This window comes from Achroia grisella, unplaced genomic scaffold (genome assembly GCF_030625045.1).
Source record: "Achroia grisella isolate CSIRO2021 unplaced genomic scaffold, CSIRO_AGI_Agris_v1 utg640, whole genome shotgun sequence".
Taxonomy (NCBI): Eukaryota; Metazoa; Arthropoda; class Insecta; order Lepidoptera; family Pyralidae; genus Achroia; species Achroia grisella.
Window position 1 is genome coordinate 3,138,063 of NW_026712977.1, and position 17,592 is coordinate 3,155,654.

Genomic DNA, 17,592 nt, shown 5'->3' on the forward strand with positions numbered 1-17,592 from the left:
ATTTGGCAGTACAGAAATTCTTTAATTTCTACATAAATCATGCATTTGTTACGAGTTGGTCTTTAAAATATCGATATTTTTACCATTATGGCTACATATCTATTTGCGCCTACAAAGAAATGTAAGGAGTACTGCACGGATGAGAAAAGATGATTCTTTCACATATGCATCCAGTTTCGGTCTATAATAATGAATTGTCATGAGTTTTAGAAATATTGTTATATTCGTGGAATAAAATGTTGGTTGTTAAAGTTAAAAGTTAATAGGGGGCGCCACTGTGTTACGTTCTGAATTCAGCAGGGCCATTTTTCTCACACTACCATTTTGAAACAAATGTAGTGTAAAAAAATATTCTGATGAGACATTCAGTGCAGAACGCTCGTAAAGTGAACAAATAACCGCCAACAAACAATGTCAACGAAAAGTTTTGTTTTTGTTTTTTGTTAACTTTAATCAGTAGCGTAAAGAGAAAACACCTACAAAACTGGAACAATAATGATTAGTTTAAGCATTCATAAGATTGCTAACCTAGACAAGAGGGCGAAAGGGGATTGTTAGTAATGTGGATTAATAACTCCATTGCTAGGAATGTACCATGTCAGGTTCACCTTCAGTTCACCTTGGAAACCACCGAGTAATTCTTTTTTATACTACTATGGTGGCAAACAAGGATACGGCCCATATGGTAAATGATTACCGTAGCATATGGACGCCTTAAAATACGACGTAAATATGAGGTATGAAACTACCTATATGGCAGGTACGTCAGCAACAGCAAATATATTTTCACGTCATTCCATCCACTACGCCGTCCACCTCATTTGATACAATATTATGAATATCTTGAACCCAATAATGGAAAAAGTTTTTTGTTACATTTTATACGTTAAAATGTGTGGGTATCTAAAATAATGGGTAAATGTAGTTTTAATTAATAATACAACACTACATTCAATTCAAGTTAAATTATAAAAACGTAAATTTTTATACTAGTATTACCCCTATTCAATTAAGCTAACTATATCAGATGAAACTCAACGTATATAATTTTAATATTTTTTTTCATATCAGTTCATCGACATAAAATGTATCGATAATCAACAAAACAAATATCGATATTATTTGTCAACTTTAGTAGAAGGTCCAATCACTTGGCATTTTATAATAGAATTGTTTTCTGGTTCGAATTGCAATTGAAATATATTAAATATCGTTTTTAAGGTAACTGCTTTGTGAATTATTAATAAAGAATAAAGAATAATAGTTGAATGACCTAAATATTTTAAGTTACTAATGAAATAAGACACTTTGTTTGTATATGTTTTTTTTCTTCTGGCATTGGCGATTTGTGTTGCCATTAGCCATTTTCTACTTTTGTTTGTGTATGTTGTAAGCCAATATTGAGTGTTGTTTGTGAGATTGTAAAGGAAGTGACATTTACATTCTGGATTAGTTTATTTATATTTTACAGAAATTTAGCGATATCAGTGGTGCTGGGTTTGTTTTGTGGAGTAGTAGTGCATCTGAGCTATGGAATCTGATCGTCAACCGCAGCTCAGTCCAATTAGGGCTTTCCAAGGTACATATTTAGATTCAATTACGTATATGCAAATTGTATGACTTGGTGACCAAATTGATAATGGATGTATTGTCACGTACGCAGTACTACACGGGGCTAGTGTGGAGGGTGAGGAGTTAAACACAAGCCTCTCGGACTACCACGACTACGAGCCCAGGTTGGAGTTTGATGATCGTGAAGTCACAGAAAATCTATATCTTGGTGAGTTGTTGAAAACTACCTTAAACATTCTTGTCCACCTCCGACTTGGTATCAGCTAAGGTTGAGGGTATATGGAAAAAGAGTTCAGATTAGTGTAAATTTTTTTAATTCATTGTTACATACATCACATTGTTGATAATATGTAAATTCTACAAAACACAAATTATTCGTCAAGTAATAAATAAATGCCTTATTTTTTTAATCGAACTTTATGTTTATCATTGTTAGTGAGGAAGAAGAATGAAGTGTTCTTATGTAGTCATATTGTGTTTTTCATCCATGTATGGTACATGGAATATTACAAAATCATCTAAAATATATATGTGTATTTACATTTTCTATACCCAGGATGTGAAAGATTAGTTTATTAGAAATATTGAGGTGCCAATTTTAATATTAAAGAGAATGGCTGTACCATGTTGAGATTGAAAAGAAACTATTTTACTTTTACCCTCAAGATACAATTTTTAAATTTTAGATTATAAAACTATCAATTGTCATTCTACTAACCTAATCAATACATAACAAGAACAATGGCCACTTGTATATAAAAATTTTTTATCTTTTATATAATATCAAGACGAGTTAAATATCCTGATATTGATTTTTAGGTTGTAATAACTATTATGTATTAGGAAAAGTCATAGATGCCAATTAGCATATGACTAGAAGATATGTATATGAGAGTAGTAATTTAGAATTTTATACCATAAAAACCTATTGATATTGGATAAAGAAAGGGATTTAAGTTATTGTTTTAAGGGAGTAACAATTTCATATTATACAGCCATTAAGGGCCCATAAGCCTTGACATATGTAGGTATTTTGTCATGAGGATGATACTCATACTTATGATATTCATTCATTAACTGCCTAAAATAAGGGTAACTTGCCCTGTGATAGCCTCATTACAATTAGAGGAGCTTAAAAGTACTTTTAACTGAAAAGCAGTGACCATTCCCAGTAAAAAAAGGATATTTTCACACTACTTTTTTACAGGACACCATATGCCATTGGTTCTTGGCTATATCCTTATGTAACTCCATGCACATTCATAAGAAGTCTCATGGTCAGTCAGATATCGATTATACCTCAATAACTTCATACATTCCCTATCTGATCTTAAGATGCATCTTGATGTGTCAGTCTGGTACTTGCATTCTGCCTTGTTCATGTTCTCTACATTTGCATGATGAAAGACATATTAATATGTGTTTTTCATCTGATTCATCTTTTCTGCATATCCAAATTAACATGCCATGATCTTTTTCATGTATATAGCCTATACTTTCTTTATATAGAACTATTATAAAGAGTCTAGTGACTTGAAACACTTTATAGCCATCTGGAACAGACCAGTCATTAGGGATGTATGAAGGAAATGGGGTATCATGATAGAATATTGAAGGAAATTATATATTTACATGATTGCAATTACCATTGCAATCATTGCAATGGTATCAAATACTTAGCTATCATATTATGATTATTAGAGATGAAATTTCAAGAATTAATTCAGGTATTTAGTATATGTATCAGTAATTTAGAATATGTGGCCAGATATTATATCAACTTGTTAGGACAAAGAGAGGTTATGCATGTCAACAATGAATGAAAACAATGAAATATTATTTCAGTGATGACTACTGAATGTGTCTTATCACATTTTTTAATGCTTTCTAAAATATACAGATTCTACCATGTGCCAGGACAGAAGATGATGAGTGTACAATAAACATAGGACAATGCAAAGAAAACAAATGTTGCAAACATTTATACAGTAACACAGTGTAACTTGTTAAGAGAAAAAAAAAGATTATTTTCTTTTGTTTTTAATATGATATGTATATTATCTAACTATAGTATAAGTGTATAAAAAAATGTGTTAACTGGTACTTCTTGCTTGTCTTCATATGTGTTATTATAATGTTTTATTGTTAAAAACAAAGGTTTTTGGAGTATAATACATATTTGTTAAAGTTAGTTTAGTTTTCCTATAAAATACTTCATTGTATATGAAGTTGCAATATAATATCTCCTATATTTTGTAGTAATAGATTAAATTTAAGATGATCTGTCTTCTTTCAAATGATTGTAAAGGAAATGTATTATTGTAAATTGTAATATATCTAATTGATAGTAGATTGTAGCTAACTCAAACTATTAGTATTATCATAATACTCATAAAAAGACATTTGCTGATTACTTATTTATAAAATAATTTTGCCTATAATAGAACCATTCAATTACCCATTCTTTCGTTATTTCCCTGAAACCTTATATGAAAATGTTTAATATTTTAGCTCCATTACCACCTGAATTGCTAGATTTAACAGGCGACATTATAAAACGTTCGGCGAGCGATGGAACCATAGAGGAAAATTTTGAAGCAGAACTAGCTAGTGGGCTGGAAGTCTATGCTGAGGTAGGTACATATGAAAATAAGTAGTAATAATCAAGAGTAGTCTTGTTCTTTATTTATGATATCATAAAAAATATGGAAGTTAAACTAAGAATAGACATGACAGAGTCAATTCAGAAAAAAATGCATTGGAACAATGGATGCTTCAGTGCTTATCAAATAAAAATATGTTACTGTCTGTTTTATCAGTATGCGAGGTCTCATGGGGCAGCCATATCTCCATCTTGCTTTTTGATATTGTTAATTTTGTAATTAGATAACAAATCAATAATTCTTTAAACCATGTTTATGTTTTCTTTAATATTCATTCCCTTTTAGACAATTTTGGTTTATTTTACTGAGTTTTGCATATTTCTTTCTATTACCTTTAAAACAATATATTAAATACAGATAATAGATAACTAATGTATATAGGAGTAGATGTTTTCCTGGTAGTGTTCGATTCCTATTCAAATAGCATATGATTTATCTAATAATATATTATTTACACAACGCCATCTAGTCCCAAGCAAAGTAGAGCTTGTGTTGTGGATGAGAACTGAGAGAACTCAGATAAATACGTAGATATTTTTTTTGTAAATAAATACATATTATACATAGATAACACCCAGACTGATACAAACGATCTTATTCATGAATACAAATGTTTGTAACGTTCGAGAAATCGAACCCTCGCCAATTGGATGGTAAAGCGGTATGCTGCACCACTACACCGAGGCTGTAATGGCCAGTTCTTCTGCAATGTCTATATTTTTAAGATTATGGTAATTATAATGTATTGTCATTTAAAAGAATTTTATCCATATCCATCTAAATACAAACCATGCCCGGCATGAAGCCATGGCCACGAACCATACTATTCATATTTGTAGGTTACTAACTATGTTTTATTAATATAACATTCAATACATCATTAACAACTACTTCCACCATTACACATGTAAAATATATAGTAGGTGTAAGTTCTATGGAAATTTTAAATGTGTGTATAATTAAACAGTAGTAACAGTATATCCTGAAATAATAAAACCACAAAGTTGATATTTTAAAAGGAAAGTCTGAAGCAATTTATATAGATTAATTGAAGCAGTAGCTTCAATAGGTATCCTATACTGCAATGATGGTAAACATGGATATGTATTGTCTGAATAGTGAATATATTGTTTTAAAAATAATCAAAAGTATATTTTATTATTTTATCAAGGTTTTAAACAAAGGCACAATCTACACACACACACTTTTTGCATACATTGTCTCAGTTTTAAGGACTGTGTTACTATTACAATTTGCCAAGAAAATGTGATATGTGTTAAAAAAAATATATGTTCCAACGGTTCTAGACATTTCGTTCTATATAAAAAACAACAAAACATAAATTCAATAATATTAAATGTACACTAATGAAGTCAAACGTCATACCTAAATCCACTAAATATATATAGAAATTACAGTGAAGTGATAACGATGATAACAAGCCATGTCCGTGATTTTATTATCTTACCTGACTGATGACCTCGTATACTCTATACAGATGACCTGGTATAGAGTATACCAGGTCATAGTACAATTACTATTTACATACATAGATTACTTACATCATGAATTGAATTATTTTGGTTTTTTTAATGGATTAAACGAAATAGCCCCCTCCCTCTCCCTTGTGCTAACGGTGTACGTTGGTGGGGTACCAGTGGATGGTGATAGGATGAACATAAAGTCAAGTGATTTAGCACATTGAGCCGAATTTACCAGGAATTTATCACGACTGTTTCTAGGGTTACTGTGTGGACATGGTAAGTCAATCTGACATGGTACGTTGCTAGGTATCCTTTCCCCTTTCACCCTATGGTTTTTAATGAATTAAATCAATTATTTAAATAATTTTCTTAAACAGATATCGTCTTCGTCTCTGGATGACGACAGCTTCGCCGAATTGAACAGCTCAGGGTTAGTGGAAGTTGTGGGTGATGATGAAATTGGACGTCGTATTATCGTAGTATCGGCCTGTAGACTGCCGCCCAGGGAGTCCTTACACCAAGACAAACTGTTAAGGTCAGTAATGTATTGTATTCACAAGTCCGTAAGCAGTTTTTTCTAGTTGGAGTAGTAAGTGTAAACCTAATTTAATAACTATAGCTGCCTTTACACGTATGCTCTTACACGCGCGAACAGCCTCTCACGCAGGAAATAATGTGAATGTAAATGTAGACAAAGAGACGCGTTCGAGCAAGCTCGCTTATTGCTGCGTTCTTTAATCATACGTGCTTTAGCGCCTTTTTTTTGAATAATTAATTGTCACTACAAAATGGCATACATACATCTGACTATAGAGTAAAAACATTTATTGATAATTAAACAGTGAATTTTGTGTAGTGAAGAAAACAGTGAAATTAAAAAAGTTATTGATAATTTATAAATCTTTAACGTGTCTTTTGAAAATAAAATTTTATAAGATGTGTGTATTGTGACGTGTATTGTCATGAATCATACGCGTAAATAGGCGCAAAAGAGTGAACCAAAATAATAATTATATGCAATCCCTCGAGATTGCGCGTGCTGGTTTTCGTGCGTCTAAATCCTGCGCGCTCATGTTCCCACGAAAGAATGCGTCGTGTAAAGGCTAGCTAGTACACATCTGTATCATGGCGCAATGTGCTAATTGATGTTTGCATACCCACTCGTTTGACATCTAAGTCCTCGAGTTTGGCAACGCATGAGTGATATCACAGGTGTCACATAATAATGCCATATCCATAGTGTTGTTCATGTATATAGGCGACGGTTACCGCTTATCACGCTGTATGACGCGTTTATGCAGCACGAATGCTCCCGGTATACCGGGATATATCACACCTTTTCAGAATACCGGCGTTGAGTGTTATCACGTTTCACATGGTGAGTCAAGTTCTGGACGACGAACCCCCCGTCCCTTATATCTGTACTAATTCCTTACCCTACTCATACGTTCTTAAAAGGCCGGAACTCACCTGCAATTCACCTTGGTGCACCTGATGCTTATGGGGCATATATCACTTACCGTCAGGTATACCAAAATTAATTTGCTCTCTATGCTATTAAAAAAAATATTGAGGATGTGGTGACGTATTGTTTTATAACGTAAGTGTTTTTTTTGTGACTAACTCAATTAATTATACGACATTCAATGGTTTTGTGACTCACTCAACTGATTAGACTAATTTACATCATAAAGACATTGAAATATCACCATATCTGTCAAAAAGTATACTATGTACAGCAACATCGATTTTACGTTTAGATTTATTAATGGGGGCCATATGGCGCTTGTGTGTTTCTTTACTTTTAAACAAACAGTCAGAGCGTTGAATGGTAACCTATGTTTTAATAACAGTTCAACTTGTAATATATTTTGAAGTAGATTTATGTTTCACGAGTATATCATCTGGTGTGTATTCAATATTACAGGAATGTAATCGATAAGCCTTGTTATTTTGGGCTTTGTGTGTCATTCAGTTAATAACATATCATGATTTGAGTTACATTATATATATTATATATATATTTCCACTTCGAACTGTTACTGCGTACAAAGAGATTTATCGTGTTTCGTAATTAATCGTCACATTATAATAAAGACAATTAATGGATAACGTAATTATACTATGTATTATCAATAAAACAATGTTATAATTGAATAATAAAAAGTGCATGCATGGGAACAAATAGAATTATGAAATTATCAAAATTATTTTCCCAACTATGTATACATGTATAACCAAATTTACGTACAACATAAATAAACTTGCGCAACATGTCATCGGGGGATGGACTAGTGGCCCCAACTACCACCTGAATGACATGTCAGGTCGACCTTCACGTGGTTATTCCTGGAAACCATCCGGGTTAATTCTTGGTGAATTTGTTACTACGGGCTAACTGACCTGACCTGTTCATCTTATCTTGACCCACTAGTGCCGCGCCGGCGTAAACCGGTAGCGCTGGTGGATCGATTATTCTATTATCATCTATTAAAACAAAATAGAAACTTTCCGTGCTATTAAGATAATAAAATTGCTCTAGTTTTAGGTCTATTTGAGTATTGCCTGAAAAGAATTGTCTAACTTTCAAATATTTGATATATACATAATATTTAATCAGATTTTTTTAATGGCTTATATTTTTTATAACTATAGTTCTAATCTAATATGCATGATGTAGTAGGTATACTAAACTATCTGATTAGTACTTTTGAACAACAGTCTTATTATTTTTATTAAAAAAATGTACGTATTCCAATTTAATTAAAGCTTAGCGTAGGTCGTATATAATAATCTTTTACGCGTGTATACGAAGTTGTAGCTACTATGGGTTTTTGATCCAGACTAACAATCTATTTGACTCATTGCAATTATCAGTCAATCTGTACATAAAATCGTGATACATTGGACATGAATCTTGATATTTCGCGGAACTAATTAGATATTGATATGCTTAATATATTATTGTACAACAAGTTTACACGTTTTGTATTCAAGCCGTTGTATTGATTCAAATAAATAATATTAGAATATCTTATTGAAGAGTATGAAAGAATTTGTACAACATTTCTAAGTATTTGTTAAAGAAAATATGTAAATTTATTTAGTTATTACAGATATTAAAATAAAGCTAAACTAGCCACTTCATTCCTTATTTTTGCAAATATAATGAAAAACTAATAAGAAATTTTAGATGAAGCATAACACCATACTGAAAAATTAAACCAAATTGTCCAATTTGGGTTAAATTTTGAGTATGGTGTCCAACATCCAAGGAATGAAATAATTAATGACTTGTATAATTTTGAATTATTTTACTTGTGGCTTTAAAACGTTATTAAATCCTATAAAATATAAATTGGCTGTTATTTTTAAACTACAATAGGAAAACGTGTGTGTGTGTGTGTATTTAATGTAAAATATTTAATAGTAATTATAAGGCCAGAGCATTATACCTTCAACATTTGTATATGAAATTTATTACATTGTTGAGTAATTAGTAGTAGGTGTTATCAAGTAACTCTCACTATACCTGACAAACTTGCTACGAAGTTAAAGAAAATTAATTTATTATGTTATTGTCATATACCACAAATTTGAAATTATTTTGTTAATAAATCAAATTCCTAGTGACAATAACACTGTTTAACCAAAGCATACAGACGGTTTCAAGACTCAACTGACAATATGTAATCCGGAACCACTTGTTGACGGACACTAAATGTTGCCTCTCTAATTCCTAGCTCTCCATATAATTTGGGTGATTTATCTGGGGTTTTGCGCAATTGTGTTCATAACGCCGTGTACTGACAAAGTTCCACTATTTATTAGTTAGCTATACCCGCGATTTCAGACGCATGGTTTTAGGAATTAGTGATAATGTAATTTAACTTGACTTTGTTGCGTCCGTATTAGAATAAAACCAATAATAAATGTAACGGAAAGCATGCTACAGTACTAATAAAACTGCATTCACCTTAGTGATAAACAGTAATGCTGTGCCAAACTAACAAAATTCAAAAACTATTTTGTTGCGTAGGTAACGTAAAATTGTACATGTTGGTAACATCTAAGGTACGGATCATATTCGTACCTTAGAAGGTATATTACGTAATAAAATCGTAAATGATATGTATTAGTATCATTTACGATTTTATTATATGTATGACTCTATAAATAAAAATAATGGTAGCATGTTTTATTTGCCTGTTCTAGGTACTTAATGTTCACACTTGATAAATACGTAGAACAAGATTATAGCCTTGTCTACCTACATTGTGGCCTCAATAGCAGCAGTAAACCACCCCTGTCTTGGCTCTGGAAGGCATACAAGGCATTCGACAGAAAATATAAGAAAAATTTGAAAGCGTTATATTTAGTACACCCCACAAATTTTATAAGAGTTGTGTGGCAAATGTTAAGGCCGGCTATAAGCGTAAAGTTTGGCAGAAAAATGATGTACGTCAATTATTTGCATGAACTACAACAATATTTGAATTTGGACAAACTTTGCATACCTGAACAAGTTCTGGAGTGAGTATTTAAATTTATTTTCATTTTGACAATTGACTCTAATAAAAATTATTTTACTTTGAATTCACATTAATACAATAACATTATTAATTCAATCAATCAAACCAAAATATGTTGTTTATACGTCTAGATATATTATAGACTCTTGTGTTAAGTCAAATTAACGTCAGTTCGGAGTGCTTTCGCGCTATAACTGACAAGCAGCTTAGCTCTTATTCTATTGAATTGACGGCCCCGGTGGTCTTGCGGTATTAGCACACCGCTTTACTCTTGAAGGTCACGGGTTCGAGTCCTCGCACGGTACAAACATTTGTATTCCTGAGTATGATTGTTTGTATCGATCTGGATGTTTTATATATATACTATGTATAAAAAATGTCTAAGTATTTATATAAGTTGTCTAGTACCCATAAGAAGCTCTGCTTACTTTGCTACTAGATGGCGTTGTGTGAATTGTCCAGGAGAAAACAAAATTATCTTATACGTGATTACAAAAGTCCAAATTAATTTATAAGTTAAATTAGGGCGAATTTAGTGAATATCAGCATATGCTATTGCATTGTTATCAATAGGAAATAATTTACCCCGGAACCGTATCTCGAACAGACACAACTCAACTATGTAAGATGTAATGTAAAGTCTCACAATGTTATACGGCAACCGTCTATTTATTGAAGTTGTACAATTATATATATATTGTATATTTTAATTGTATTCTATTTCTATAACAATATATAAGTTGACTACATTAAAGTACAACTTACTGAGTCCTATTGAAAATGCTAAATCATTCACTTAAACATACAAAATTAATTATAACGATAGAGTACCTTACACGGTGAGACATATGATACACATGGACAGAAAAAATGTACATATACTTTTGTAATTATAACAGTTTATTCCATTTATAATATGTATATTATATGTATTATAGAGTGTTCTTTACACATTCTATATTATATTGCACATTTATGGCAATTTGCTTGAAAATATTATATCACGATATTTAGATGCTGTTTCAAACGTCATATCACATATCTGGAGATCACAGATATTATGGTAAATAACAAGTTTATTTGAATTTATATTGGCAAACAAGCTAATATAAATGGACTACCTGATGGTAAGTTGTAATCGTCTCCTGTATAATATGAACAGCACTACGACATCACGATATCATGTGACGCCCGTGATAACACATGCGTTGCATTCCGGAGTACTAAGATGTTAGGCATCTTATTCTGTAATTTCTGCTGCTTATCTCATTTCATTCTCATACACCAAGAACAGACTTAGATCGTTTACACAATATTATCTGTGATTCGCGACATCCACTGTTTTTTTTAAACAGGTACTCATCCCCTCTCGTTTCATTCATTTGTGATCTATTGATGTTTAGTTGTGAAATGGTAACAAACTGGTAGACTCAGCACTTTCGCATTTATAGTGTTAGTATCGATGGATGTATTATAATATATACAACTGTGAAAAAAGTTTAAAACAGTGTTTAGTATTATTATATCGATGTTATCATTTAATAGGTATGACAAATTGCTTCTGTCGAAGAACCCAAAGGCGGCAGAGATTGCACGACTTCAATCACAGCCAAAAGAGCCAAAACCAACATCAACGGACCGGAGTGACGCGAAGTCCGCGCCTAAATCTAGCCTTTCGCCGCCCCCTACCCAACAGTTCGGCGTTTCGCTGCAGTTCGTCAAGGAGAACAATGCTGATATGGTGGACTCAATTCCACCTGTGGTCAGGCAGTGCGTCGAGTTCTTGTCACAACCTGATGGTGAGAACCTATTTGAGAAATGTTATAAGTATGCAGATTGTAAATAGTTTCTTTTTGATAGATGGCTATGGAATGATGAATATTAGGGGAGGATGATATGATGAGTCAAGTCAGTTAGCGAGTTATTGACGAATTCGCAGGAATTTGACCACGATGGATTCAAGAGCAGTGGCGTGGAGTCAATTTTATAAGATACATTATTACCAATGGGGTACTAGTCCCCATTACTAATAAATCTCTTCATTGTCCACTTAAGGCAGTCGTAAAGACGAGGAAGCCAAAATCTAAGCGGAATTCTCATGAAAAAAAAAACTATTCATTCACAAATGCCATGCAAAGAATTAAGGTTAGTCCCAGCATTGGCTATGTACAGATTGTACAGTATTGTACAGCCTTTGTCTACTCCACTGACAGAAGTTGGCGGGCCGGGCATGACGATATGCATATATCTGATATTGTAAACAATTTTGGTATTTTTTTTGTATACAGTTGTTCTACTTGTCTGTACATTTTAAAGTAACTCCGTTTATGTTTAATTATATTATTACTCTTCGTATGTATATATAATCCTGTACTGACAAATCACAGTACAAAACGCTACCTAGAGTATTGACCACTTATTGAGGAAGTGTAGTGAACCCAAGCTCATGGATAAATTTTCCTTGTGGCAATTCGATTAATAATTATACTAAAGTAACACAACATTGTTACAGGTTTGGAAACTGAGGGAATATTTCGTCGTTCAGCCAATATACTGGTTATTAAAGAACTACAGCGCGCCTGCAATAAAGGCGAGAAGATATCGTTCAGGAACGATCCACACAACGCGGCTGTTTTATTGAAGACGTTCTTTAGGGACTTGGAGGAGCCCCTTATGACCTTTGAACTGTACAACGAGATATTGAAATTCCAGAGTGCGTATTTTTAGTAATAGGGTAATAGGGTTAGGATTTTATTAAATTCATCACATAAAAATTTTACTAACAATACCCTCCGATTGAACCCCCGTCCAATTCAAACAGGGATCGAAATTACGACGGCCTAAGCCGAAGTTCGACACCCGACACCCTAACGTTGCCCTCAGACTAAAGTCGTATCCGTCAGACGGGAGCTCCATAAATCCTTCCTTTAGTTTGGAGTGCCATCTGCACTGCCCCCTATCGGCATTATACATTTCATAATACTTATTCAAATTCCTTAATTCTTAATTTTTTTAAACAGTCTTTGTCACTTTTACTTCGTATTAAAATAACAGTAAGTGTTGAAAATAATTCAAGAATAAATAATTTAAGTCACTAATTTATATACCTCTCACTTATCTCTATGTATGCAATCATGAAGGCAATGATGATGACGTGTATTTAAAGTATGTAATCTGTTTGAACAAGTCTACGCCATCTACGGCGTAATAAGCTGTAGCATCATTAGATTTGTTATTGTTCACAAGTGTACAATATGAGTAATTGTTATTTCAGTATACATACCTTACTGGTATGCCTATCTTAATAAACATTTACACTTTGGAATATTTAATAGGTTTTTTACCATAAACAAAAAGGACTCGTTATAAATGGTCACTAGTGAAGCTATGTTACACATAATTAAGCAAATTTACTTAGACATTATGTACAATAGTAATAATTTTAAAGGAGCCCTTGGAGCTTTAATGATAGGTTTTCTTTGAAACCATGTTTTTCACACAGTAATGATAAATATATTTGTATATATGTATACATGAACGGGTTACATTTAGAAGAAATTCTAATCGCCGTTTTACTCTTCTGAAGAAAAAAAAATTAAGATTATAAGTACTTAATAAGAAATTTAATTATAATATAATATATATATTAATAAGAACGCCATCGTTTCACGGTATCGTTTGCTAATATATATGACTAATTTGTGTCACATTATAAATATTTTCATAATTTTACAATGAGTTACTACCCAGGAAGTGGTTGTCTACTCATGAGAATGGTTGATGTGATGACGATGTTATTACGTGATTTATTTGTTAAAGCTGAACGGATGATTTACTATTATATCAATCGTAAGGTTTCCTCGTCGGTTGGTTATGTATTATTTTAGTCACAAGAGCAGTATAATATAACTATTGTGTGCAAAATGAACATATACATACTTTATTAATACAGTTAACCGGATCATAATACTGCGCTAACTGTCACTTCAATTCGTGACCACGGCTAGTGCAACCTAGTTTTTAATGGTTGATAATGGAATAGTGCACCCGCCTGTGCTAACGATTTAAGCTGACTGGGCACCAGTGGAGCGTGAGGTCAGGTCAGTTAGCCCATCGTGACAAATTCACCAAGTATTTATCACGATGGTTTCCAGGAAGAACCGCGTGGAGGTCTACCTGACTGGTACATTGCTAACAATGGGGTCATCAGTCCACATTACTAACAATCCCCTTCCCTCCAAAGTGCAATCTAGTCGAAACGTCGAATGAGGTCAAATAAGGTATTCCATAAAATATTCATCGATTTCCATAAAATTATTCAATTGTTGTTTTCGAACTACGAACTATTCTAATTCTGTTGGGCCAAGCTGGTCTTTACAGCTTCACTGAACGAAAATGGAAGTGTAGAAGTCACTCCTAACACTTGTGGAGCGGTTGAAAGTAAACACCTGACGGATAAGACTACAGTCATAGAGTCAGAGCACTGCAGTGTCTCCTCTTCTAAAGCACAAATCTTTCCCTGTTTAAAACTAGTCATTTCAAGACCTTATTAACCATACTTATGAAGAGTCATCAATAAGTTACGTCACTTGTTAAAGGGTAGAGGGAGCTGTAAAATTCGTGTATAAAGTTCTGAAATGTAGTAATACCTACTCCCCACACTCATGGGAGATGGTTCTTATCTTTTGTGACATCACAATCAATGTACGTATTAAAATACGAATATTATTATAATATGGCGAACTTAGACGCGACTTAGACCAACATAGTGTATGTATGGATTTGTTTTCTTGTTTAATCGTAGCACTGTTTGCAATTAAACATTTTATAATTTCAGCCTGGTCCAATAGCGAGAAGCCAAGGCGGGTGAAAATTTTGATTCTGGAGATGCTGCCCTTAGATAACTACAAGCTGTTGAAGTACATTATGCAGTTCTTGTGGAAGGTATACTAACAATTTACTTGTAATCGTATATATTATTATTTATAGTATTTTACGACAGATATAACATTTATGTATATATAAACTATAGGGTTACTATTATACCAAACACATGTTTCAGTCGCCTACCAGCAACCTTCTTTTGTAAGCTGTGTTGCGGTTGTAGGGTTAGATTAAGCAGTGCAATTACAAGAGGCATAACATTTTAGACCTCTTACTGACAATAGCATATATGTAAATACAAGTGGTACGCACAGGTGTCACATAATAACGACATGTTCGTTCGTGTCGTGGCTGTTCATGTATATTGGTGACGTTTGCCATTTACCATCAGGCAGCATTATTTGTTTGGTTTGCCATTCAAATTACGTAAACAAGATGTATTTGTTTATTTCAAATATCATATAGATAAAGTACTACATTGATGCATACCCCATAGTGATATGCTGCGCATACTGAATAACCTCAAATTATAAAAAATCTGATTTCACACTAATATTGATGACATGATTCATACATTTTTAGTCTTTAAAATAATTGACATTCTCTGACACATACGCGCGAAACAGACGTAAATAACTCATTTTATTATAGGTGCAAGACAGAAGTTGCTTGAACAAGATGACCAGCAGCAATCTCGCTGTTGTTTTCGGGCCAAACTTGGCCTGGCCGCCCAATGGACAGATGTCTTTACAGGCCATCGCTCCTATCAACGCGTTCACCGATTTCGTCCTAAGGAATCAAGAGTCCATTTTTATTATTTGAACGCAAATATCCGCGGACGCACGTCTTCTAACAATCAAACCCTCTCCCGACCAACCTCAAACAAGTAGGGCGAGTCGTGGAACAAGAGGTGATAAAGAGAAAAAACCTCGCCACTGTTTCTGTGTATAAATACAGGTAATATCTCTCCGTTGTGAATTTCTAATTGTACCTGATGTGCTTTGAGTATTATTAAAGTGATACTACTATGAGCTGAATGCCATTTAATGCATATAATAAATAATTTAACCAGTATAATATATTACTATTAATTTATATTTTTTATTTAATGTTATGAAATGTACGTTTACGCAGTGATGTAATATGAAACTATATGATCTGAGATACAAGAAAAATTCACCGGATCGGTCCCTCGCTTCATCTAAAAAGATAAATTTAATTAAACACATTAAAGAAATTCTCTAATAATTCGGATACGGCCTAACGGCCTACGGATTCTTCAAGCAACAGGTCCTTCGTGTTTTATAGTATTGTTACCTCACTATGTTTACGTACATTGAATACAAATTGTATTTAATGGTGTTCATAATCTATACATATTTTTATGCGTTATTGCGTTATTGTTTATGCATGTGTACTCCATACAATGAAGAAGTAGTACCTTAAGAGGATACATCATATCAAATTCTCTATAAGTTTTAAACAGTGTCCTACTATAAAAGTTTCACTAATTGTATCTCTCGTCCATTAAGAGGTCAATACATGCTTGTTTTCGCAGGAAGAAATATAAGCCTTACGTTGTTAAAGTAGGAGTGAATTATAAGCTTCTTGAATATATAAATCAATTTATAAGCAAGCATGACTTGACCCTCGGTTATTGTAATGGGTTTGTAAATATTTAGTCTAAGTAGTGGTGATGATTAATCTTTATTGGAAAGTGATATCTAATTTATTATCGTGATATAGAAATAAAGATACTTCTTTAAAAAAGTCGACTTAGCTCGTCACATCACACTTAGAACACATGCGTTTGACACACAGATAGACCATAATTTTTGAATGTTTGGGGGAGCTATATGCTAGTTTTTTCCTACAGACTCTGAATTGTAAGCATCACAATAATTTACATATGATTATTATGGTATTTTTTTTAATTGCCACCAGATTATAGTTTATACTCTTCGAACACTTTTATAAACCACTGTACATCACATATTTATATTTATTATATTAATTAAGATACTGTCATCCTATTGTTGCATAGTGGTGTCAATAATTTCAATAGTACACCGACATTAATTGGCTACGATACGGACTAAAGGACATAAAATATTATATATTACAGTTATTATAAAAAATATAGAAGACACTAAGGAGAATTTTCTTTAGTATACTTAACTTGGTTAAAATACTTTAAACTAACTTCTAGATGTTTGCGGTACAGTTCGTTGAGATGCGGTTATATATTTCTGTGATCTTCAAAAAATACTGTAATACCCTATTTCATTTAAACCGAACCCAAATGCACCTATTTCTTTAAACTTGTCCAGAGACTGAGACTTCCAGTGTGTACAACTTTTAAGCAAATCCGAATTTAATTTTCATGATAAATATTATTTGGATAAGGCATTGAATTGAAGATATTGTCTTGAATGTATTGAGGGTATTGTATAATTT

At 32.8% G+C, this 17,592-nt stretch overlaps 1 protein-coding gene across 1 annotated transcript; it reads left to right on the forward strand.

Annotated features, from left to right (window-relative positions):
- The first annotated feature begins 1,136 nt into the window (after window positions 1–1,136).
- On the forward strand, window positions 1,137–16,905 carry LOC131849251 (rho GTPase-activating protein 1-like). Its single transcript, XM_059199284.1, has 10 exons — window positions 1,137–1,221; window positions 1,472–1,579; window positions 1,664–1,780; window positions 4,084–4,205; window positions 6,097–6,254; window positions 9,935–10,252; window positions 11,797–12,050; window positions 12,764–12,964; window positions 15,089–15,195; window positions 15,787–16,905. Exons 2-10 carry the CDS (start codon window positions 1,531–1,533, stop codon window positions 15,955–15,957), a joined length of 1,497 nt encoding a protein of 498 aa, XP_059055267.1. The 5' UTR covers window positions 1,137–1,221; window positions 1,472–1,530; the 3' UTR covers window positions 15,958–16,905.
- Window positions 16,906–17,592: the final 687 nt, after the last annotated feature.

What these genes read in the sequence shown, in the direction of transcription:
- LOC131849251 (XM_059199284.1), top strand. Translation starts at nt 1,531, where the DNA reads ATGGAATCTGATCGTCAACCGCAGCTCAGTCCAATTAGGGCTTTCCAA. An exon ending in ATACCTGAACAAGTTCTGGA is followed by an intron (nt 10,253 to 11,796) that starts GTGAGTATTTAA and finishes ATCATTTAATAG; the next exon opens with GTATGACAAATTGCTTCTGT. An exon ending in TTATGCAGTTCTTGTGGAAG is followed by an intron (nt 15,196 to 15,786) that starts GTATACTAACAA and finishes ATTTTATTATAG; the next exon opens with GTGCAAGACAGAAGTTGCTT.